A 25,564-nucleotide genomic window follows, 5' to 3' on the forward strand; every position below is an offset into this window, starting at 1 on the left:
CATCTTGCATTCACGCTGTTAATGGCTTTAATCTAACCAGGACATTTACATGTTGCAATCACACATTTAAGTACCCTAGCCAACCCAGAACTGGTTTGTCCACTTTGCAGCCCCCAACACAAAAACCTGGTACAGTATGTGTCTGTGGCGAGTGGGGCGGGGCCGAGGGACGTGGGAACAAGGAGTGAGGCCGGCAATGATTGGGCAAATCAGTGACACCTGCGACCCACTGCCGGTCTCAAATCCCACGTAGGAGATGGAAGGATATAAAACTGGAGCGACGACAGTGAAGGACGAGAGAGGACCAGGCCTGGGATTTTAGTTGTGTTTTGGTTTTTATTTGAGCGCACCAGTCATCCGTGAGGGTCTGGTGCGCTGTTTTGTGTTTATTTTTGAATTATTAAATGTCGTTTGATTGTCCGCCGGTTCCCGCCTCCTTCTTGCCGATGACTAGGATGTTTTAATTCGTTACAGTGGTGCCGAAGCCCGGGAGAAGGAGGGACGCGCTGCTGAAGATCCCTCGCCGCTGTGGGGAATCCGCGGTGCCATCGAGCAGGCGAGGAGTGTGCCGCCATGGACGCTCGAGGCGGTGGGCTGGAGTGAGTTGCCGGGGACGGGCGAGCTCGCTGCCGGCCGCCCACGATATGGAGGGGCGGCTTCCGTCCGTGAGGGAGCGGAGGAGTCGGCGCCGTTCGCCAGGTGGCCGGAGCCTGCTGCCATCTGCCGGAACGGGGAGGAGCAGGGAACGGGGGACTCCTGCCGGCTGCCCAAAACCGGAGGAGCCGTCCACCGGGCGGCGGAGGAGTGTCGTGCCGTCCACCGAGGGCCGTCCAGTGTCACCGCCAGGCACCGCGGAGGAGATCACCCAGCTGGTGGAGGGCCGAGCAGCAGTGCGTCTGGGAACCGGAATTTTTTATTTTTTTTTTTCTCTCTCCCCTCTCTCATCTCTGTCGCTCCTCCTTCCATCTCCGTTTCTCTCGCCTCGTCTGTCCTACCCCCAGGTTCCCGCAGGTCCCCGTGAGCGGTCCCCCCCGGATGGAGGGGGGGGGGGGGGGGAGTAGAGTGCAGTCTCGAGGGTCTCGATGGGGGTATGTGGCGAGTGGGGCGGGGCCGAGGGACGTGGGAACAAGGAGTGAGGCCGGCAATGATTGGGTAAATCAGTGTCACCTGCGACCCACTGCCGGTCTCGAGTCCCACGTAGGAGATGGAAGGATATAAAACTGGAGCGACGACAGTGAAGGACGAGAAAGGACCAGGCCTGGACTTTTAGTTGTGTTTTGATGTTTATTTGAGCGCACCAGTCGTCCGTGAGGGGCTGGTGCGCTGTTTTGTGTTTATTTTGTATTATTAAAATGTTGTTTGATTGTCCGCCGGTTCCCGCCTCCTTCTTCCAGATGAATATGAAGGTTTAATTCGTTACAGTGTCATTGGGCGAAAATCAAATTATAACTAAACATACACAGCTTTAGCCTACATCAAAACATGTTGGAAACGTTTGTGTACATTGAACATCTCGTTACAATCTAGTCTTTACGAAACAGTGGCAGTTATTTAAGTTACTTTGTCATTTTGGTCAAGAAGTGTCTGCTAAATGTAATGTGTAATTACAACACGCTAAAACGCATGTGAATAAACTTACTTTGGCCAGTACAATGCAGTTTTCACCACCTGGAGGCTTGTAGATGGACCCAGCAGCAGAAAGCCTCATAACTTTCCAAAGACTTGTGGCTTTTAAAATCCTGCATTGTGTAGTAACTTACACCAAAAACTAGATAATTCACAATGTCCATATATGTGCGTGGAGATAAATGGTCCAGGTCTCTGTGCCATTCTGCTGCTGTTAGCTCGTATGGGTAGATATTTTGGATGCCTGAGAGCTTCTCCAAATACTGCTGTTTTGCACTTGGTGTAACCTAAAAAGAACTGAATTCCATTGTTCCTATGTGTTCCATATGTATCGTGTGAGGTACTGGAGCAGTTTTTAACGCAGCAGTAACTTCCAGGCATGGTAAAACAGTGCGGAATTGCAAAAACTTCCTCTACTACCGAGTTAACAACACATGTAAACAATCCAGTTTCGCCGCCGGTGTCCTGCCAACATGGCGGAGACTGTGATATCAAGGGGAGGGGCTCTGTGCTATGACGACAACTCCTCACTCTCAAAGGTCGAGTTTAACGACTGTGTAAAGCGCTTATGGCAAGCCCCCTTAGCTTAAATGGTTCCCAAAGTTAATCGTCGTAATTGCGTTTTTTACTAGTAAGAAATTAATTAGAGAGCTCTCTAATTCAATTATTACTAGTAACAATTATTATTATAGAGCTCTCTAATTAATTTCTTACTAGTAAAAATTCCAATTAGAGAGCTCTACAAATGAATTTTTACTAGTCATATGTCTCCATTGACTTCCATTCAGTTTTAATTACAGAGCTCTACAAGTAAATTCTTATTAGTAAGAATTCCAATTAGAGCTCTGTAATTTAGTTTTCACTAGTAACAATTATGATAAAGAGAGCTCTGCATTTGCATTAGAGAGCTCTCTAAGGCCCCATTTACACTGCATGGTTCAAGTGACCCAAATTTCGATTTTTTCCTCTCATGTGGCACAGATCGGATAGGACCGGTGAACGTGTAAGCAGGAAAAAACCGCATGGATTCCGATGTTCTCAGATCGGATTCAGGCCTCATTCATATGTGGTAATAAATCGGATATGAATCGGATACGTGCATTTGCGTGTGCCATGTAAGCAGACAAATCAGATATTCCCCACTAAATGCGAGTTGTACGTCATTAAAAAAAGTGACGTCAAATCAGGTGGACACCACCAACTGAGATCACATGACTTATTATAGGCGTGAAATTTGTCCAGGCTGCAACAAGGGCTCCTCTTTTTTCTCCGCCGTACGAGACCAATGTTTTGCTGATTTTTTTGTTGACTTATTGTGGAAAGCAAAACACTGTATAATTTTATTTGCATCTGCATCCATTGTATTTCGTGCTGTTTTACTTCCTTTTCCGGGTCAGAATGTCTACGTTTGGTAGTTTCAGCAGTGTATAGTGTAAATGCAAAAATCGGATACAGGACACTTTTAAAAGATGATGTAAGCGGGTCGTCAAAAAAATCGGATATAGTCAGAAAATCTGATTTGGGCATCAAGACCTGCAGTGTAAATGCAGCCTAATTCAATTCTTACTAGTAACAATTATGATTGTAGAGCTCCCTAATTAAATTGTTACTAATAAAAATGCAATTTTAGAGCTCTCTAATTGTAATTCCTACTAGTAAAAAAAAAACACACATTAGAGATATGTATAATTGAAGAGCTTTAATTGAATTAGAGAGCTCTGCAATTGCATTTTTACTAGTAAGAACTGAATTAGAGAGCTCTGCAATTGTATTTTTAATAGTAAGAATTGAATTGGAGAGCTCTACAATGATAATTGTTACTAGTAAGAAATTCTTACTAGTAACAAGTAAGAATACTAAGAATTAAATTATAGAGTTCTCTAACTGAATTCTTACTAGTAAAAATGCAATTACGACAAAAAAGGTTGGGAACAATTTAAGCTAAAAGGGCTTGCCATAAGCGCTTCTTGTTTTGTCTTTCCAAACAAGACAAGGCACTGTTAAAAAAATTAAGACCTGACGAAAGAAACCGCTTCCCCTAGCGCTGTGAATTAAAACGACCACTGCTGGCAACACAAATAAAACGATTAACCAAATTATCCTTGTCGTTTACATTTATTTATTTCACAGTTTTTGTGGGTTTTACAGTACAATGGTTTACACAATTCTATCAACTAATTTACTGGCCAATGGAAGATCATTTTTAAACGACTGCGCCAAAACATGTTGATATTACCTAGCTATATGATATTTCTCGAAACAAGACAGACGGTCTAGTATTAAATAGAACAACTCATTTGTTTTGTCACTGACCCATGACAGCCTTTTCAAACATAGTAGGTCTAATGCAAATCCACAGGTCACTTTCCCTCCTCTAAATCAGCTCCGATTCCTCCTCCTGTCCTCACAGGCTCTGGAGAACTGTGTGTACTTGACTCCATCATGCCTTCCTCTGTTCCTGGAGCTTTTTGGGCCTGATGACGCTACCCTTTCAGTAGGGAAGGGAGGACCATCAACCTCTGTAGTGTTTGCAGCTCTCAGCATCTCAGGTCCATCAGTAGCTGCTTTCGTGCCCCGTGAGGATGTACAGGTTGCTCAGGGCAGACGGATCATCCGTAGGAGTGCTTTGCAAGATGATATCCCTGTAGCAACATTAAATGATTAGTATATGCTTCCATTTATCTATTACCAGACATGTGGGAATTCATACCTAGTTGTTCCCAAAACTTGAAAAACTCGACTTCTGTCTGTGATCTCCTGTGTAACCTGAGGCAAACAGCATAATATTCCATCATTTCTTGCTTCCTCATACATCAGTGAAGCCATCGTTGTCGTAGACGTCAGCTTTACCTCATTAGTTTGTAAACTCCTTCCTTTCAGACCGTGTTTCCAGAAGACAAGAACACTGTCCTGTAGACACACTACAAAGATGCAACAGAAAGAGGTCCGATATTAAAAAGACATAGCAAACATGATGGCTATCTACCAAGCTGACAACAAATAATTAGCAGCAGCTGTGTTATTGCCAAGCGCCAGCTTCATCTGGGCTAAAATGTTGTGCTTCAACACTGGTTCACTAAGCTGAACAAAAGTAAGAAAGGCTCTTTTAAAATTACAATATTGCATTACTTAGTTACTCTTTATGAAAAGTAATCTTACTGGGCCTGCTTGTTTGATTTTAATATAAATAAAAGTTATATTTTTGGTCAAACTCATGATTTCTCTCAATATGGGGAAAGGAGAGCAGTCAGTCAATAAATGGGAAAACAAAGTTGGAATTACTTATTGGAAAATTTAACTTCTTGTAAATTATAAAGTAATAGATTACTTGTTTCAATTAACTAGTAATGCAATTATGAAACTCTTGAAAAATTGAAAGCTGTGGACAGTTCTCCAACTACTGACAATGGGGAAGAACAGACAGCAAAAACTAGGCTGAGAGGTGCTCAAAGACGGCCTGGCATTGGCTTAACAGGGCTTACCCAGTGTCTGAATGGGAAACTCAAATGCAAGTTCAAAAGTCTTCTGATGGCTCGCACATCCCTGTAGATTCACAACCTTCACTGTGTCTGAAACAAACCGGGTTGATAAAGGATTAGTGTCATATTTAATTTATTTATGACAGGCCTAAACCAGCAAAGGCAGCAGCACAAAAACCGCACTCAGCAAAATTATCGCTGTTGGAAAAAAATCCCCAGAAATATACTAATGTAATTTTTGGTCAGTATCAGACATCCCTATTGAGCGTATACTCACCTAAAGGATTATTAGGAACACCTGTTCAATTTCTCATTAATGCAATTATCTAATCAACCAATCACATGGCAGTTGCTTCAATGCATTTAGGGGTGTGGTCCTGGTCAAGACAATCTCCTGGAACAGGTAGGTTCGCTTGAGTCAGTCGTTTTGGGTTGGCTACTCGGAGTCTTTGGCATGGCGGGAGGTGACGGGGGTTTTCTCGATGGTGGTGTAGTTTGGTTAGAGGTAGAATTTGTAGGTTGCGGAGACTGGTGTTGAGTGAGGATAGTATGGACAAGGACGAACTAACTCCCAAAGGAAGAGGGGGCTAAGTCATGAAAAAAAAATGGATCAGGAAGAATTGAAAGAGCTGGTAAAGTTCAAAAAGGGTTCATGATATTAAGTCAGTAGGGCCTGTTGCTCTCACGTAGTTTTTGCGCGAGAAGGTGGGTGAGATTACCAGAGCTAGAGTGCATTCTGACGGTGATTTGATGATAGTGTGTAAAGACGTGGGCCAGCAGTTCAAAGCATTAAAGCTAAAGAGTGTTTGCAAAAAAGAAGTTTTAGAGGTGAAGAAAAGAATGGCGACAGTAGAGGTGTGTAGGGGAGTCATCTATGGTATTCCCACAGACGAGGATTTGGGAAAGCTGAAGGATAGCATTGAGGGAGGACATGCAATTAGCATGAAGAGGCTTAAAGCATGGAGATTTGGCGAGAAGGTTGATAGTCTATCAGTATTAGTGGATTTTAAAGGGGAAAAGTTGCCTAAATATGTCACTGTGGGATATCTGAACTACAATGTAGTTCCATTGCGATGTTTGAAATGCCAGAAATATGGTCACATAGCTGCTTACTGTAAAGGCACACAAACATGTGGGCGCTGTGGAGGAGAACATGTCTATGGTGCATGTGGAACTGGGGTGCAAGAAAAGTGCGTCAACTGTGGAGGAGCGCATAGTGTTGGGTATAGGGAGTGTGAAGCCAGAAAGAGAGCAGTTGAAATCCAGCATGTTAGGGCTGAAGGAAAGTTGTCTTATGCTGAGGCAGCTAAGAGAGGTCAAGTTGAACCAAATTTAGTGAGACAGGCAGCAAGAGCTGGAAAACCCTCAGTTGATGATGAGGAATTCCTGGTTATTAAAAAGAGAGAGTTTATGTGCTTTATTGCGGAAGTTATAAACTGCATGTCACAAGCAAAACACAGATCTGAGAAGACGGGCATAGTGGTTAAAAGTGCCAATAGGTATCTGGGTATTAAAGATATTACGTGGGAAAGTATTTATGAAGAACTTCAGAGCAGAGATAAATTTGAGAAGCCAGCATCCTTATCACAGCCGTCTTCACAGTAGAGGTCTTCACAGTGCACCCGAGACCCGTCGACCCAGGACCCGACCTGGGACCCGTACGGGTTTGGGTCTATATTTTAAATGATCAGCCGGGTCCGGGTCGGGTCCGAATCTATTACCTCGGGTCCCGGGTCTGTTTAACATTGTGTGTAATACCCATGCGATCGGAGTCATCGGACTCAGAGAACACCCTGCCGTGATCAAAGACTGCTTGTGTTTTTTGTAACTTGCAACTTAAAATTAGGAAAAGAAAAGAGTGAGCCAAAAAAAGTGATCTCTCTCTCTCTCTCTCTGCTTTTAGAAGCAGAGCGCGCAGACTCAGAGTTAATACAAGTGCACGCACAGTATTAATGCTTGCAGACATGACACACTCTTATTTAATATATTTCAAATCAGCAACACAATCTGAGGTGAACTGTCACATGAATGTTTTCTATGACGCTCAAATTGCGTTAAAGCATTTTAGGTTGTTACAGCTAGCACGCATGTGCAGTCTCGAGCGCATTTCATGTTTCTATGGCAACCAGTGAGGGACACTTCAACCGCCAAACCGCATTTTACATTTTCTCCCATTTTTATAATATCATAAATGAACCATTTAATCTTAAATTTTTAGTGGTCAGATTCAGACTCGATGCAGAGCAGAGAGCACAGAGATCAGATGATAGCAAATAAATAACGTCAGCGGCCATGGCATTGCACGAGCGATCGTTATTATAGTTCAAAAGGGCAAACAGTTCAGGTTATTATGCGAATAAACTCGAGTCAGAATGTACATGTGCACAGTAGCATTTGCCATCCGTCACCGTGACATCAAGAGGACTTTTGAAGCTGAAATAAGGAGTGGATTCAGCTTGGACTTGGAATAACGAGAGGAATAACATGAATAACTTTCTTGTCGGAGGATTGTAAATGCATCACAGGCAGTCAGGTACAAGGAAGAGAGACTACGGCTCTTTAAGTTAGGTAAGACAAAAAGCTGTATTTTTCGCAACAGGTTTATTGACTTGTAATAGAAATTTATGGTGGAATATGTGACAATCGGGTCCAGTCGGGTCTGTGTCTTCCTGGCGGGTTCGGGTCCAGATTTCAAATAATATACGGGTCCGGGTAGGCATTTCTCGGATCTACACGGGTCCGGGTCCAGCTTTTGAAATATTAGACGGGTCTGGGCCGGTTCGGTGTAGTACATTACGGGTCTCTTTCGGGTTCGGGCACGAATTTTTGGACACGTGAAGACCTCTACTTCACAGTTGCCTGTGTCGAGTTTACAAGCTAAAACTTAAAAAAGGGAAAAATATATATATATATATATATATATATATTTTCTACAGTGGAATGCTAGAAGCTTGGTGGCAAATGGGCAAGAGCTCAAGAGGTTTATCTTCGAATTAGAGACTAAACCTGAGATTATTTGTGTTGTTGAGACATGGTTGAAACCTTATCTGAATTTTGTTTTAAATGGGTATGTGTGTGAGCGAAATGATAGGAGTGATAGTAGTGGTGGTGGGTGTGCTACTTTTATTAAGGTGGGGGTTCCCTACAGAGTTTTAGGTAAGGGTGAAGGATTAGAGTATTTAGTTACTGAGGTTTGGTGTGATAATGGTAGTTTAAATGTTTAAATGGGTGCAGTCTGTATAAGATCTGACTTTAGTTTCTCAGTCTCTTGCAGGTCAAATAATATGGGAAGTCTATAGTGAGTCAACGATTGGAAGTGACCACTATCCGATTATGTGTAGGATGGGTAGCAGGAGCTGCAATGTGACCCAGTGTTTCTCTGAAAGATGGAATTTAAATAAAGCTGATTGGACAATGTTTACATTTATAAGTGATAGGAATATGGGTCAAGTTGAGGTGATAGATGATGTGGATGAATTTACAGAAAATGTTAGTATAGCTTTGGTGGAGGCTGCATAAGCTTCTATTGTTGAGTCGAGGCCTGGAAGTAAGAAGCGGAAATTGGTACCCTGGTGGACAGATGAATGCACACAAATAATAAGCAGTAGAAATAAAGCATTTAAAGATTTTAAAAATAGCTTAAGCTTCCAAAAGTATCTGGAATATAAAAGAGAGAGGGCTAAGGTAAGGAAAGTAATTAGGAAAGTTAAAAAGGATTACTGGACAAAGTATTGTAACACTATAGGAAGGCAAACCTCCGTAGATGAGGTATGGAGAGTTGTTAAAAAAATGAGTGGGGTGCGGCAATCTTGGAGCTATCCAGTCCTTAAAAATGGTGACACTGTGGCAGTGAAGGATGAAGATAAAGCAGCATTAATGGTCAAAGCTATAGCTAATGTTCATTGTAGTCTCAATTTAACTGATGATGAAAGACATTAAAGAGCAGGAACAAAAAGACAGTATCAATATCTTTTAGAAAATGTTGAGGATCAAAATGATAGCTTGAACACAAGTTTTTCAATGAGTGAACTAAAAAAGGCTATAAGCAAGGCGAAGGTAACAGCTACGGGAAAAGATAGAATAAGTTATGCAATGTTGAAACATCTTAGTAACGAGGCTCTTAATACTGTGTTGGAATTATTTAATAAGGTGTGGGATCAAGGGAAAATTCCAAAGAGCTGGAAGATGGCTGTTATTTTTCCAATTAGAAAGCTGGGGAAAGATTCTACTGTGGCTTCAAGCTATAGGCCAATTGCTTTGTCATCCCACCTGGGTAAGGTAATGAAGAGAATGATTGTGGAGAGAATTACTTTTTATGTTGAGCCGCGGAATTAGATAACGCCGTTCCAAAGCGGATTCAGGAAAGGAAAGTTAACGATGGACCCAGTTATTAAAATGGAGAGTGATATAAGGAAGGCCCAAGTGTGTAAAGAAGTAGTTGCTGCTATATTTTTTGATGTGGAAAAGGCGTATGATATGCTTTGGAAGGATGGTGTGTTAATTAAAATACTAAGGCTTGGAATAGACTGGAAAATGTATTACTGGATTAAGGACTTTTTAAACAATAGATAAATTCAGGTGAGGATAAACAGTAGCTTCTCTGATTGTGTATTTGTGGAAAATGGTGTACCCCACGGAAGTGTTATTTCACCAATTCTGTTCTCTATTATGATAAATGATATATATGATACACTTGATTATAGAATAGGCAAATCATTGTTTGCAGATGACGGCGCTCTTTGGAAAAGGGGTAAAAATGTTCAAATCACTGTTAAAAATTTGCAAAAAGATATCGACTCTGTTGAAGAATGGGCTGGGAAATGGGGATTCAGGTTCACTGTTGAGAAAACTAAGGTAGTAATCTTCTCATTTAAAAAAATTTAAGAAAGGTTTAAATTTCAATTGTATGGTAGAGATTTAGAAAGAGTAAATTGTATGAGATTTTTAGGTATGCATTTTGATTCTAAGCTTACATGGCATAGTCATATTGAAAAGAGTGATGACAAATGTAAAAAAGTCATTAACATAATAAGGTGCTTGTGCAATAAGGGGTGGGGAGCAGATATGACTTCAATGAAAAGATTATATGTTGGATTAATTAGGTCTATTGTTGACTACGGGTGCATGGCTTATGGGTCTGCTGCAAAGTCTGAATTAAAGAAGCTTGATGTTATTCAGGGTTCGGCCCTCAGGATATGTTCAGGAGCAATGAGAACCTCCCCTATATCAGGGCTTCAGGTTAAAGTAGGTGAACTGATATAACCTTGCATGAAAAGATAGAAAAATTATAAGGGGGATAGTGGACAAATGGCTATGAGGTATGTGGATAACTATTATGGGTACGTGCAAATCTTTACTGATGGATCAAAGCAACCAGATACAGGGAAAGTGGCAATTGCATATGTGATACCAGAGTTTGATATTAAGTTTTCTGCAAAAACTTAGTTTCGGATCACCTATCAGTGTACACAGCAGAGCTAATAGCAATTGTAATGGCGTTGCAGTGGGTAGAGCAAATTAAACCACTAAGAGTAGTGGTATGTTCAGATTTGTTGTCAACCTTAGAAAATTTTAAATCTGGTAACTCAAGTGAAAGGTATGATATTGTGTGTGAGATTTTGACTTTGATTCATTGTATTCAAAATAGGGCGACGCATGTAAAGTTTGTTTGGGTTCCGGCTCATGTAGGCATGGTTGGTAATGAGTTGGCAAACAAGTTAGCTAAACAGGCTTTGAAAGCGACAAATGTGTCTATTCAATGTAAAATATCAAAATCAGAGGCTAAGTCAATGATTAAAAACATGTTAAAAAGTTGTGGCAAGATAAATGGGATAGGGGAGATAAAGGGAGGGTTGGTCAGGGCCGTTTGATAATAAGATGTCGAAGAGAAGAGGCAATTTCTCTTTACATATAAAATTTACAAGAATGAGAATAGGACACACTGGACTGAACAAAACATTGCAGCTGATAGGAAAACATAATTCAGGAAATTGTGGGATCTGTAATGTGCCAGAAACAGTGGAACATGTCTTTATGATGTGTAGGAAATTTAATAGAGAAAGGACTTTAATTAAAAGGAAAATAGAGGACAGTGGGGAAAGTTATATAGAGATATTTTGTCTAAGGCTACCGATCATAGAGTAATAAAATATGTTTGAATTTTTAAAGAACACCGGACTCATTGGAATTTATTTATTTAAATCTTTTTTTTTTTTTTGTAGCTTGCAGGCTACATTATTTTCAAAGATGTAAACCATAGTGGTGATTAGGCACAATTTATCTGGAGGGTGGCGGTAGTGTGCTAAGTTAGTCCGCATCCGCCGTTAAGCAGCCAAAGAAGAAGAAGAAGAAGAAGAAGAAGAAGAAGAAGAAGAAGAAGACAATCTCCTGAACTCCAAACTGAATGTCAGAATGGGAAAGAAAGGTGATTTAAGCAATTTTGAGCGTGGCATGGTTGTTGGTGCAAGACGGGCCGGTCTGAGTATTTCACAATCTGCTCAGTTACTGGGATTTTCACGCACAACCATTTCTAGGGTTTACAAAGAATGGTGTGAAAAGGGAAAAACATCCAGTATGCGGCAGTCCTGTGGGGGAAAATGCCTTGTTGATGCTAGAGGAGAGAGGAGAATGGGCCGACTGATTCGAGCTGATAGAAGAGCAACTTTGACTGAAATAACCACTCGTTACAACTGAGGTATGCAGCAAAGCATTTGTGAAGCCACAACATGCACAACCTTGAGGCAGATGGGCAACAACGGCAGAAGACCCCACCGGGTACCACTCATCTCCTCTACAAATAGGAAAAAGAGGCTACAATTTGCACAAGCTCACCAAAATTGGACAGTTGAAGACTAATGTTGAAGACTAATGTTGAAGACTTAATGGAAAAATGTTGCCTGGTCTGATGAGTCTCGATTTCTGTTGAGACATTCAGATGGTAGAGTAAGAATTTGGCATAAACAGAATGAGAACATGGATCCATCATGCCTTGTTACCACTGTGCAGGCTGCTGGTGGTGGGGGTGTAATGGTGTGGGGGATGTTTTCTTGGCCAACTTTAGGCACCTTAGTCCCAATTGGGGATCGTTTAAATGCCTCGGCCTACCTGAGCATTGTTTCTGACCATGTCCATCCCTTTATGACCACCATGTACCCATCCTCTGATGGCTACTTCCAGCAGGATAATGCAACATGTCACAAAGCTCGAATCATTTCAAATTGGTTTCTTGAACATGACAATGGGTTCACTGTACTAAAATGGCCCCCACAGTCACCAGATCTATCAACCCAATAGAGCATCTTTAGGATGTGGTGGACGGCAGCTTCTTGCCCTGGATGTGCATCCCACAAATCTCCATCAACTGCAAGATGCTATCCTATCAATATGGGCCAACATTTCTAAAGAATGCTTTCAGCACCTTGTTGAATCAATGCCACGTAGAATTAAGGCAGTTCTGAAGGCGAAAGGGGGTCAAACACAGTATTAGTATGGTGTTCCTAATAATCCTTTAGGTGAGTGTACATACAAAGTGCTTCAAATGGCTCAGTGAAAACAAGCATTTCTTACTTTTCAGTGCAATGAGAACTGTGTCCCTGTCGAGCTGTATCACTTGATTGACCTCCAGAGACTCGCCATCTGTAACTCAGTCAAGCAAAACACAAATCCTATAGCTCACTTGAAATATTATTCATATGAATAGTTGCTTTTGTGTGTGATTTTTCATGTGCAGCACCTTGCTGACTCTGTGGCGTGTCATCCAGGTGGATGATGTCAAAGTGCATCTGTCCAGTGTTGTCTTTTTGGCAGGGACGAATTCTCACCCCCACACAGACCTGTGGCAGCTCTTCGGTTTCATTTACGAGCAGCTCAAAGATGGGCAGAGACTCTGGCAGATTCAGAGCAATGTGCTGAGAGAGAGTGAGAGAAAATTACGCAACAGTGCGGATATTATTTTTTCACGTTTCCATCACTCTTAGCTCTCATTTCTCACCTTGAGCTGCATGAACTTCTGCAGAGGTTCATACCACATTAGAAGAACCAAACCAGTGGGAACAGCAGCACAAAGGAAAATGCTGTCAGTGTAGGGGTTTCGAACTAGAAGCGGAGGAACAAACATTAAAACGTGCACGATATGCCTAGAGACTGATTCACACTCCTACAGAGGTCAATGGTCCTCACCCACACTGCATCTTCTACAGCCCTTGGTGTCTGGGATCTTTACTGACATGGCGTACTTCCTGGAGAAAGATAAGAACCACCAGCATTTAGCAGACCCTTTAATCCAAAGGAACTGACTAAAGACAAAGATCAGTTAAAATTTGACTAACCTTGCGTTTATCTTTGTGCTCAAGCGGTGTGCATTAATCGCCAGATGGCCCTGTCTACGCTGCATATTCCTGCGGTACTCAAAAAGTACTGGCAGACTATGAGAAGTCAACTGTGATGACTTTCCTGTGGACAGAGGACAGAGAGGTTCCAACCAGAGAGTTAAATCAAGACATTAGATCTTCATGGTACATTAAATGCAGTCATATTAATAACATTGCACGTGCCTGAGACGGACATAAGGACATTGTTCATCACGTACAACCAACTGCATCTCTGAGGGAGCAACTGGAAAAGAAAGAAAATCTTACACACTCTTTCATGGGATATTTGCTTTAGTAAACTATGGAAGAATAAAAAATGCAACTTTATGCAACTTTGCATTTTTCAATGGTGCCTGCATATCTCTTATTTTTCTTTTTTCTTTTTTACTCTGAAACAATTAAAGGGTCCACAAGTAAAAAGAGAAAAGACAATATGGCTACTTTTTCCATGGTGTCCTCATGCAGCTCATTGAGGTTGAGCGTGTAGATGCCCTCCTCAGCGCCCAGCATAAGGTATTGATCTAGGAGTAAATATCAGCATATCAACATATAAATATGTTGCAAATAAAATGAATAGAAATTAGTTTATACATAGGATAGTAAAATAATTCTTCAAAATGGACGGGAAGTGGCTGAAGTAGTTGTGAAGCGCGACGATTAAAATAAGACCGGGGTGTCCATCAACTATTATTTCATCCAAAAATGAAAGCGGAGAAATTTCTGTTCCTCCATTAAAGTTCCACCAAAACTTTCATGCTTCAAAACATTTATAAAGACATTCTAAAAGTGCTCCATATATTAATAGAGCAGTTTAATTCAAGTCCTTAGGAGTGATATCATCACCTTATATGATTAACAGATTTAATAAGGCTTTTATGCACATAAAAAAAGCGTTTCTCAATGCACATACATATATCAGGCCATCAATATAGTAACGGGAAGCTCAACTGTACTCGCTTTACACACAAGAATGGATTTCATTGGTTCTTGCATGCATGTCAAGCCCACGCTTTCTGAGTTTCAGGCTACCATGTTTGCATGCAAGCAATTTAATAATAATAAATAAAAAGCAAAATAACTGTATTTTAAGATTATACTAAATATAACTAAAAATAGCTTGAGCAAATAAAAAGTAATAACACATTAGAAGCACTAAACAAAGATATGTTTAAATATGTGAAAGTTTCCAGACAAAGGCAGTGTAGGATTGTTCCTTTTTTCTCAGAATTACTTCTGTATGTTTATTACTGATGACATAACAGACCGCAGCAGGTCTAATTCTGCATTCACACTAATGCACAAATCTATTTTAACATACCAGCTATTTTGTCCTGCTACAGTCCTCGGTTTTCACTTTAACCACAAAACCATATGCAAGTTTTTATACTTGGTTGATGGTTTTATGTGTGTTTGTGTGTAACTGGCAGCAAGCAGAACAGGGTTGTCTCTAGTGCTCCCAATTGTATAAGCAAACTTCACCTCTGGTCTTTGGCAGAACCCATGTAACAGCACACTGAGTCTTTAATGGACAGCCGTTGAATACTTTAGAGAAGCAGGCCCCCATCTGGAAGACAATATATGATTATAGAACAATAAGCATGAAATTAGAGCACGGAATAGAATTAGAATCATGTAATTGGCTGTACATACATGTACTTGTGGTGTAGGTGGCAGTCCATGGACAACTTTCTGGAATCAATAAAATCAGAATGAAGCGAGTGACCAATGAAAGAATGCCTTTTTTCAACATTTTAATACAAAGAGCCAAAAATCTAAAGTAAATAATGCGTTATATCCAACTACAACTATAATGCATTACATTTCAATTTTTTATAAAATTTCACTAATATTGGATTTTACAATTAAACCCTTTCAGACAGATTCTCATCAAGGTCAAAGGTCAAATATGGTTTAACCTACGCAGTCTACTCACCGAGTCTTCTGGTTTCCTCCTGAGAGTACTCCATTCTGGGGAGAGAGGGGGATCATGTGGCGGGAAATTACTCCTGGATCCTCCTGGGTCTGGAGCAACAGAGCTCTCTGCTATCAAACCTGTTCAACACAGCAGATGCATCAGTGTTTGGATTTTAAGCATGTATTATTTGTAGGGGTGACCCCAAATAGTCAACGACTCGATGCTTTGATTCGAGGAGCCTGATTCGACTACTAATCTCACAGTCGAATATTCGTGGACTGTTATGATGATGCCATTCTGACTATATGTGTGCGCTCAAATGTCTGGTTTCACATAGAACTTGCGGTTTTCTCCCAATAAGTTAATATGCAGCCTATTATGATAAAGACGTGAATAAGAATCTGAAAAGAAAGAAGCTTCAAATAAATAATTTAAAGTGCGTGAATAAATCCAACCACCCCTATAGATTTATGTTTCACTTTCCATAATCCGTGACCGACAGAGGAGCATCTTGGCGGCAGGGATTTAAAACTTTACCAAGAATCAAACAGACACAGGCAGAGACTGTTTTTTTTTCGAACAGGTAGGGTACAAGTGATTTCAAAACATTTCAGCCTGTGTATATATATATATATATATATATATATATATATATATATATATATATATATATATATCGTGGCTATATTATTTAGCTGATATAAGATGCATTTGGTTTTGAGTCAAGCGCTTCATTGGATCACTACTGTGATCCACGCATTCCTTGCTCGTCTAAAGAAAGAAAATCATATACCTCTGGGACATCTTAAGGGAAAGTATGATGATGAATATTGGGACAAAATTTTCTCCATATATTCTGCTTTAAAAGTGCAGTCATTAGTTCATACTCATGTATTGACATACAGCTCACCTTCAGTTGGTGTTGAGCAAAGGGAGCCTAGACTGATGGAATGACTGAGGAAGGAGGAGTCTGTGAAGAGGGAAGAGTTTGTGAGGAGTGACAGGTCAGACAGTCCTGAACCAATCAGCAAAGCGGATTCATTGAGTAGGGCGGGGTTAGTGTCGGAGGTGTGGCCCTTCAGAGACGTCGAGCCAATAAGAGCCAAGGAGTCAGATTGATTGGTGACTGTCGTTGATTGGGGAGAAGAGACCACTCTCTTCACCGTCCCATATTTATCCTCTTCATCCGGGGAGTGCTGTGGATTAAAAACACATAAATGATCTTATTCTAGAAGACAACTGACTTTTTACACTTTTATTTTAAATGTTCCCCTACCTCAGCTGAAGAGCCTCTCTTTATAGTCAAACTCCTGTAAAAGAGGAAGCAAAATGTTAGTCATTTCATCATTTTAGTTCTGCATTAACATTCTCATGTTATTAATTATAAAAGGGTGGTGGTAGGAATGTAGATCCACTGTTAGCTTTGCAGGGACAGCAAACATACATTTTTTTTTTAATAATATCATTTAATCGTTTAAAAAATGATACAATACTATCTGTTTTTCCAAATTGTTTAGATAAATTAACATTTTGCTCCAAATTTGAAGCAAAAAAAATTTTATTAGCTAAAATGTGATATTTTTATAGTTCAAAATACATAGATATTATTAAAACCTAATTAAGGGAAATTTCTCTGATAAGCAAAAATTTGAGGTATTAACAAGGTGGTTATCAAATATATTTCAGAAACCAAAGGGGTCAAATTAAAAACAAGAAGCTTAAATAAAACAATAAGTGTAGCATTTCATATTTTTGTTTACTGTAATATAAAATTTAATAATTTTCCAAATGTTTCATTGACAAAAAAGTTATGCCAACAGATATTTTCATTTTAGTGAACAGAAATCGCATCTAAGAAAACCTTAACTAAACAGAAGTAGTCTCATTATAAAAAATAAAAAAGCCAGATCACCTTTCCATCAAGGCCTCTTCCACGCACTCTAACAAACTCCTGCAAAATAAATAGTCAAAAAGCAAAGTAACCCTTAAAGCTTCAGTTTCTGGGAAGGCCTTATAAGTGCTTCTTAACATCTTAATTTAACAATAAATTCATCAAATTAGACTTTGATCAATGATTGGAGAATTAATATTTCTGAATGACCTACATGCATTAGCAGATCAGACACAATATTTACTACCGTCATCAGTATTTTAGATGATCAAGAGTGAAATATAACCCACGGTGAGTCCTTGTCTTTACTGATAGCGCTCCAGTCATCATACACCCCCTAATAAAGAACAGAAAACCAGTATGTAATTCCATAAGCATTGTTTTTTACTATATGTACTTACTATATGATTAGTGTTACTTGCATGTAATTATGCATAATTTATTGTTATTATAATAGTAAGTACATGTAATGTGCAACAAGCACACCTTAAAAAAAGTGTTACCAAGAAACTATATGAAGGTGAGAAAATCAGGACAGAACTTTCGGTTGCAATTTATTTTACAGTACGTGTGCTTACATGTACTTATAGTGTACTTACAGTGTATTTATCCAAGAAAGTTCTGGTAATACAAGGTAACTACATGGGGTGGGGTTAGGTTTAGGGGTAGGTTCAGGGTTAGTACCTAGTTCCCTTATCGAGTCGGTCTCTCGACATTACGTATGGGGTAATCCATTTCCTCGAAATTATGAAGTCTGATTGAATAACTCTTTTGCTTGCAAATAGCCAATGGCGCCCTCGCCCTCACCTGATTGGCTGACAGCCATCAATATAGGTGACGGCGGGCGCCAAAAACCTCAGAATCTTTTTTCTTCACTTGAGTCTGGTTTCGCCGTGGATTCACGCATACAGAGCGGAAAATTGTGGAAAATTATCCCCTCTCGCGTTCCGGTGATTTTTCTCTTATAATGTCTCTTTGCCGCATGTGTGGTGGGCCCATTGATTTCCCGGACGCACACGAGCAGTGTGTGCTGTGCCTGGGTCGGGCTCACGCAGAGGCGGCATTCGAAGGTTCGGGATGTCGTGCCTGTGAGGAGCTTCCCATCAAGATCCTTCGTGCAAGGCTGGCCGTTACCCGCAACGGTGGCCCTGTATCTCCTGCCTCTCCCCCGTCCGCCGCCGTCGAGCCGCGAACCGGGAGACTGCAGAGAGCTCCGTCGACGGATTCTGTCGAGGTACTGGCGTCGGCCCAACGCCCACGCCACCCTCACGTGGAAGATCCCCTCTCATACTCTGAGGCCAGTTACCACCCTCCACTTGAAGCGCGGGAAATGGTGTCGTTTGGATATGACGAGGACGACGCCATGTCTACTAATGCCTCAGACCTGGGAGCGTGGTCCGAGGCCCCGTCTGAAGCTGCCCCCACATCGCTAGATGCCGAGCTTATGGCGATCCTCACGGAGGCGGTGGCAGATATGGAATTGGATTGGACAGCCCCCAAGGAGCTGCCGTCTAAGAGATGGATGGACGGTTCCTTCCTCGGCGCGGGCCGCCAGGCTGAAGCCCCGCAGAGACCCGCGCCTTTTTTCTCTGAGGTCCACGAGGAACTCACCCGGTCATGGTGCTCTCCTTACTCAGCCCGAGCCCATGCAAAGGGGACCCAGCTGCTGACGACGGTGGAAGGGGCGGAGAAATTGGGATACGCGCGACCGCCTCCCGTCGAGGATGCTATCGCGGCCCACCTGGCGTCTTCTCCCGGCTGGAAAACCGCCTCTTTGCCTTCTAGGCCATGTCGAGCTACTGCTCACATCGCCGAGAAGGCTTACATATCGGCTGGACATGCAGCATCTGCCCTCCACATGATGGCAATCCTGCAGGTCTTCCAAACTCGGCTCCTGGGGTCCCTGGACGAGGGAAGCCCGGACCCAGAGTCGCTCAGGAAGCTGCGCACGGCGGCGGATCTAGCTCTCGCGGCGTCGAAGAAGGTCGCGCAGGGAATCGGCTGCAATATGAGCAGCCTTGTGGTCCTGCATCGCCATCTGTGGCTGACGCTGTCTGGCATGCGCGATGCCGAACAAAGCGCTCGCGAAACGCACGTTCAAGATGATAACTGTGAAGCAGATCCTCGCGCACATTCAGCCCGACGATTACTTCATTGCAGTGGATCTAAAGGATGCATACTTCCACATCCAGATAGCCCCACATCACAGGCGCTTCCTGCGTTTTGCATTCGAGGGGGTGGCGTACCAGTTCAAAGTGTTGCCGTTTGGGCTCGCTTTGGCTCCCCGTGTATTTACAATGTGCATGAATACAGCGCTCGCTCCCCTGAAGCTCAGTGGAATGCGCATACTGAACTATCTCGACGACTGGCTAGTCATCGCACGCTCGAGAAGCACTCTCGAGGAACACAAACACAGACTCCTCGCCCATCTGACAGGTTTGGGGCTGTCTGTGAACATTCAGAAGAGCACGCTGCAGCCGCACCAATATATCACATTCCTGGGTATGATACTGGACTCGCGCACTATGATCGCGAAGCTGTCAGAGCCGAGAATCCAGTCGATTCACAATACACTAGCCCTCTTCGTTCAAGGCAGAGCTATCCCCTTAAGAACGTTTCAGAGGCTGCTCGGTCTGATGGCGGCCGCAGCCTCCGTCTGCAGACTGGGCTTGTTGCACATGAGACCGCTTCAACACTGGTTACAGAGCCGAGTGAAGCCGCGGGCGTGGAGAGCGGGAACGGAATGCCTTATAATAACGCGTTCATGTCTCGAGACTCTGGCGCCTTGGTTCGGCACGACCATATTCGAGCAGGGTGCTGCTATGGGCAGAGTGGTCAGACGTGTAGTGGTCACCACGGATGCTTCACTATCAGGCTGGGGAGCCCTATGCGATGGCAGACCAGCATTCGGTACGTGGATAGGGGACCAGACGCGCTGGCACATAAACTGCTTGGAGATGGAAGCGGTTCATCTAGCACTGCAGAGTTTCCTTCCGTTTGTGAAACACGTCATGTTCTCATCAGAACGGACAACACGGCGGTGGTGGGGTACATCAATCGCCAGGGAGGTTTACGTTCGCGATCCCTGCAGGGATTAGCGAGACAGTTGCTGTTATGGACGGACAGGGTACTTCTGTCGATTCGAGCAGTGCACGTACCGGGCAGTTTGAATTGCGGCGCCGACATGCTGTCCAGGGACGGCATTGTACACGGAGAATGGAGGCTCCATCCGCAAACGATAAATATGATCTGGAATCTGTTTGGCAAAGCGGAGATCGACCTCTTTGCATCGCAAGAGAACGCCCACTGCCCTCTGTACTTCTCGCTGACAGCATCCCCCTGGGGGGTGACGCGCTGTCGAGCCGCTGGCCCAAGGGACGGAAGTATGGTTTTCCCCCAGTCAAGTTAATGCCGTTGGTGCTGCAAAAGATCAGGGAGGAGAGATGTGCGTTGATCCTGGTAGCACCCAAATGGCCCAACCAGCCGTGGTTCCCGGAACTGGTGAACATATCGCGGCTTCCCCCGTGGCGGATCCCGCCGAGAAGGGACCTCTTGTCCCAGGCGAGGGGCACCATATGGCACCCCAACCCAGAGCTTTGGGACCTGCATGTGTGGCAGATCAGCGTGGAGTATATCAGCGAGTGCTGCAGACAATAGCAGAGGCTAGAGCCCCTTCCACAAGGCGTTTATGCACTCTGAAGTGGAAAGTATTTGCTAACTGGTGTGTTGACAAAAATGAAGACCCCAGCAGTTGCGATATCTCCATTATTCTGACCTTCCTACAGGAATGTCTGGATGCTGGCAGTACCCCATCTACAGTGAAAGTCTACGTGGTCGCTATCGCCGTTTTTCGTGACTTGCTAGACGGCCATTCAGTGGGGAGGCACCCCCTTATAACGAGTTTTCTTCGGGGAGCTAGGCAGCTTAATCCACCCCGCCTTCGTCAGATGCCGGTCTGGGACCTGTCGTTAGTGCTTAGTGCGCTGTCCGACCCACCTTTTGAACCAGCCGAGTTTAGCGACCTTAAAGTGCTCTCATTTAAGACGGCGCTACTGCTCGCGCTAGCTTGCGGGAAACGAGTGGGAGATTAGCATGCCCTGTCAGTGAACAGCGCGTGTATGCAGTTTGGACCGGACGATTGTATGGTAAGACTTTTACCCAACACGTTTGCGAGATTCTATAAATTGGACATTCCCTCGTTCGCATCACATGTGCTGTCAGTGCAGGAGGAGGGAGTTGAGCAGTCATTGGACTAGGTTATGGCACGCCTTGCCTGGCGCGTGCACTAGCCATGGCTTCGACCAGGTCATATAGACAGCGTCAGTTGTTTTTAGCAATAGCTGCGGTTAAGGTATTAATTCACTATCTAGTGTGGCACCTTTATTATGCCCGCATTATAAGCCGGCAGTGTATTCCCAAGCACCAACATATTGCTGCATTTTCCCCATATCACACCAGTGTTGCTTATTTGGGTGAACTGGGTTACGATGGTGTAAGAGCTGATTTGGCTCTGTGCCAAAAGGGGTTTCAACCAGGTCCGGTACCCAATCTAGAGCTAATGCGCTGTAAGAACTAGTGTATGCTCTTCTGTGGCTCGATGTGAGCTGGGCCGGACAGTATTTCCCACACGGCGGGGGTTTTATTGTTCCCCATACGAAATGTCGAGAGACCGACTCGATAAGGGAACGTCTCCGGTTACTCACGTAACCTTAGTTCCCTGAGAGGAGGGAACGAGACATTACGTAACCTGCCGTGTGGAAAACCTTCCAGCCTCATAACTCTCGTTCAGTCGAAGATTCTGAGGTTTTTGGCGCCCGCCGTCACCTATATTGATGGCTGTCAGCCAATCAGGTGAGGGCGAGGGCGCCATTGGCTATTTGCAAGCAAAAGAGTTATTCAATCAGACTTCATAATTTCGAGGAAATGGATTTCCCCATACGTAATGTCTCGTTCCCTCCTCTCAGGGAACTAAGGTTACGTGAGTAACCAGAGACGTTAATACATTGTTATTGTAATTACTATAATAAGTATATAGTATGTACATGAGAAACAGGACTGTAAAATAAAGTGCTACCGAACTTTCATAAATAACTTGATAGACTGGACAAAGTCATTTCTGTTTCATTAAAAAAATTTAATCTCACCAGATCAGGACAGGGATCTGTCTCCTTTCTCATTGGTGGTCCGAACCTCACATGATCAACTGGAAAACAGAAAAAGGGATAGTCACAAGCAGAACAGAACCACTTTATTCAACTGCTGCATGCTTCCCCTTTCACATACAATTGTGTGGTAGGAGTATAAGGTGCCACTTTATTCTAGTATTGTCTGTGTGACATTCTAGCATGCAGATTTGGATGCACGCTCATGCATTCATGTAAACAGAGATGAACCTAAAGACACACTCAGAAACACACACAATGTGTCCTTTCATAGCTCTAGAGTGGCTTCTCAAGTACAATAGCGGTTGTTGTCCAGCTAACCTTGGCTTGTGGCCGTGGCTTGCTGTAATCTAACAAACCACAACAATGGCACTTACTGACTAATGTCACATTCTTTCTTAGTCACTCCTGATTTGGCGTTTACTACAACTGATTTGGTCTTATTACGCTACAGTTCTGTCATTACACTGTTGGAGATGACATGATGAGTCACAGCAAATTTCGGAAGCATGTGTAACTTTAAAAGGTGCTATATAAAGCTGACTTGGCTTAAATGGTTTAACTTTTAGAACTCAAAGCTTATTGAAATCAAGTTGCAAAAACCACAGATTTAGTAGCATTAAAAGGATACATTAATGATTGACTACATTTACACACCACCGTAAACGTTTTGTGTATTTGTGGATGCAGCAAAAGCATTGTCAATCGTTTCACATGCAAAGTGAATGGTTACATAGTATGCTTGAATACCAAAATAGGCCTCTTAAAGGGATGGTTCACCAGGGAATAGGGATGGGACGATAACCGGTTTTATTGATAACCGTGATAAAATGTGCTGAAGGTTAGTAATATCGTTTAAAAATGAATTATCATTAAAACCGTGTTTGATTATCGCGGTTTTAATAACTCACTATTAAATCATGTCAAGCCAGCAACAGTCTGACGCAAGCGCAGCGCACAATGTTTTTTTTGTTTTTTTTCGAGAAGGAATGGCGAAAGTCTGACTTTTCTATGCTTTTCTATGCTTCTACACTTTTCATTGTAAGGAAGGAAATGCCACAGAATTTAATTTTTCTTTAAATTAAGTGCATAGAGTTGCTTGTTTTATTAGTTGTTTGTTGATTATTAAATATAAAACTTGCTGAAATGTTTTCAGTGTGAGCATCAACTATTTTTGAACACTTTCATCTCGTTTCAACAAAACCGTGATAATATTGATAATCGTGATAATTTTAGTCACTATAATCGTGATATTAAATTTTCATACCGTCCCATCCCTACCAGGGAATGAACATTCTTTCAACACTCATAGTCATGTAACAAAAAAAATGAAGAACATTGTTGCAGAGTAGTACTGCTAAATGAATAATCGTGATTAATCACATCCAAAATAAAAGTTTACATAATATGTGTGTGTAGTGTATATTTATTATGTATATATAAATATACACACAAGCATGTATATATTTTTATTTTATATATATATATATATATAAACGTAAATATTAAACATAAATATTTTAAAAATATATACTGTTTATCTGTGTATTTATATATAAATAATAAACATACACAGTACACACTAGGGCCGTGAAAAAAAATAAAATGCGATTTTCATGTGCTTCTCGTCAGTAAACGCGCTCCTGTGATTAGTAGTATATCTCCAACGCGTGCTTTCAGGGTTATAAGGTTTTTATAACAAAGCATGCCCAGTTGCTTCTCAAAACTAGTCCAAAACTAGCCCAATCACATTTCTATGGGGTTCCCCGATAAACATTACGTTCCGGGGGATAAAATACAAATTTTTTGGCAAGGTTGTCTTGGTAAAAATCACATTTTAGGGGCTTAATATGGCAACCCTGATGTGAACGCACGTGCTAATCACAGGAGCACCTTTACTGACGAGATGTGCATGAAAATCGCATTAGATTTTTTGCACAGCCCTAGTACACACACATATATTATGTAAACAAAAAAAAATTGTTTTGGATGTGATTAATCGCGATGAATCATTTGACAGCACTACATCAGATCCCACAGAATTCCATTGTATGGACAAAATCAGTTTTTGAACAAAATGATGATAGAATTTTCATTTTTGAGTAAAGTGTCCCTCTAAGTCCCTTCAATTGTAAAGGTCAAAGTGTGAGTTGAAAATGCTCACTAAAAAACAAAGTCACATTTTTAGTACAAAAAAATTGTCTGACACTATAATCAGACCCCAGTTACAAATCTAAAATTATTTATTGAAATTTTCTTTTTTGATTTTACACACTTAGTTAATAAAATGGTTGTTTATTAACTGAAATATGTTGAAAACAATAAATCAAACTGTAGATCAAACCACTGAAAAATGTATTAAAGTGGTATTTCTCATCAAAATTCAATCTGGGATTCATTTAATCTACTATTTGGATGCAAGAACATACTGTTAAGATAATTAATAGCAAACAAGATGTGTATTAGAAACAGTGTATTGGAGAATGAACTTGACTTACATTGCTCTTCAGACCGAGTTCTCTGCATGGGAAGTTTCGCTAGAGAGTGAATCTTATCAGGCAGGACACTGCACGTCTGTAAACACACAAACATGGACATAAACTCTAAATTCACATAAAGACCTTTTACCTTACAGCAGAGGTCATCATCCCCACATGTCCTGCAGGGTTCAACCCTAATCAAACACACACTGAATCAGCGAATCAAGCTCTTCAGGATCACTTGGAAAACACTGGCTGGTGTGCTGAAGCAGGCTGAAATGAACTTTTCAGGACAGTGGGTCGCCAGGAGCAGGGTTGAAGACCTCTGCCTTATAGTAAACATCCACAGTACAGAGAAGTAATGTTAAAAAATGTCACATGTCAGCTTAAAGCTGCAGTCCATAACTTCTGCTGCTCTAGCAGTTAATAAACAGAACTGCATGCATCTTGCAGAAGAACACTGTAGTTGGAGCTACTTCTCTCTGTTTATGTCTATGATGAATCCCGCAGGTACTGGGCTACTCCGCAGCGGTTCCTACCAGACCCAGTCTGAAATAGTCTGAATATAAAAAAATATTATAGGTGTACCTTAGTGATTCAGGATAAGACAAAAACACGGTTTGGAAAATGGATTCATGATGT

At 42.0% G+C, this 25,564-nt stretch overlaps 1 protein-coding gene across 2 annotated transcripts in view; it reads right to left on the reverse strand.

Annotated features, from left to right (window-relative positions):
• Positions 1-3,707: 3,707 nt before the first annotated feature.
• The window catches only part of LOC132117471 (mitogen-activated protein kinase kinase kinase kinase 2-like), a 30,962-nt gene continuing 9,105 nt past the window's right edge, over positions 3,708-25,564 (reverse strand). The window contains exons 13-32 of one of the 2 annotated variants that reach the window (XM_059526774.1): positions 24,941-25,016; positions 22,425-22,483; positions 17,571-17,617; positions 17,302-17,340; positions 16,666-16,699; positions 16,300-16,585; positions 15,408-15,514; positions 15,125-15,163; positions 14,954-15,038; positions 13,916-13,995; positions 13,658-13,718; positions 13,433-13,556; positions 13,284-13,342; positions 13,096-13,199; positions 12,838-13,012; positions 12,672-12,740; positions 5,109-5,195; positions 4,477-4,547; positions 4,337-4,392; positions 3,708-4,268 (exon numbers count right to left, since the gene is read on the reverse strand). In XM_059526774.1, the coding sequence (XP_059382757.1) occupies positions 4,181-4,268; positions 4,337-4,392; positions 4,477-4,547; positions 5,109-5,195; positions 12,672-12,740; positions 12,838-13,012; positions 13,096-13,199; positions 13,284-13,342; positions 13,433-13,556; positions 13,658-13,718; positions 13,916-13,995; positions 14,954-15,038; positions 15,125-15,163; positions 15,408-15,514; positions 16,300-16,585; positions 16,666-16,699; positions 17,302-17,340; positions 17,571-17,617; positions 22,425-22,483; positions 24,941-25,016 (1,746 nt within the window). In that variant the 3' untranslated portion in view covers positions 3,708-4,180. Of the gene's footprint in view, positions 4,269-4,336; positions 4,393-4,476; positions 4,548-5,108; positions 5,196-12,671; positions 12,741-12,837; positions 13,013-13,095; positions 13,200-13,283; positions 13,343-13,432; positions 13,557-13,657; positions 13,719-13,915; positions 13,996-14,953; positions 15,039-15,124; positions 15,164-15,407; positions 15,527-16,299; positions 16,586-16,665; positions 16,700-17,301; positions 17,341-17,570; positions 17,618-22,424; positions 22,484-24,940; positions 25,017-25,564 lie in introns of both variants that reach the window. The other variant, XM_059526773.1, reaches the window with a different exon arrangement.

Source organism: Carassius carassius, chromosome 36 (assembly GCF_963082965.1).
Source record: "Carassius carassius chromosome 36, fCarCar2.1, whole genome shotgun sequence".
Classification (NCBI taxonomy): domain Eukaryota; kingdom Metazoa; phylum Chordata; class Actinopteri; order Cypriniformes; family Cyprinidae; genus Carassius; species Carassius carassius.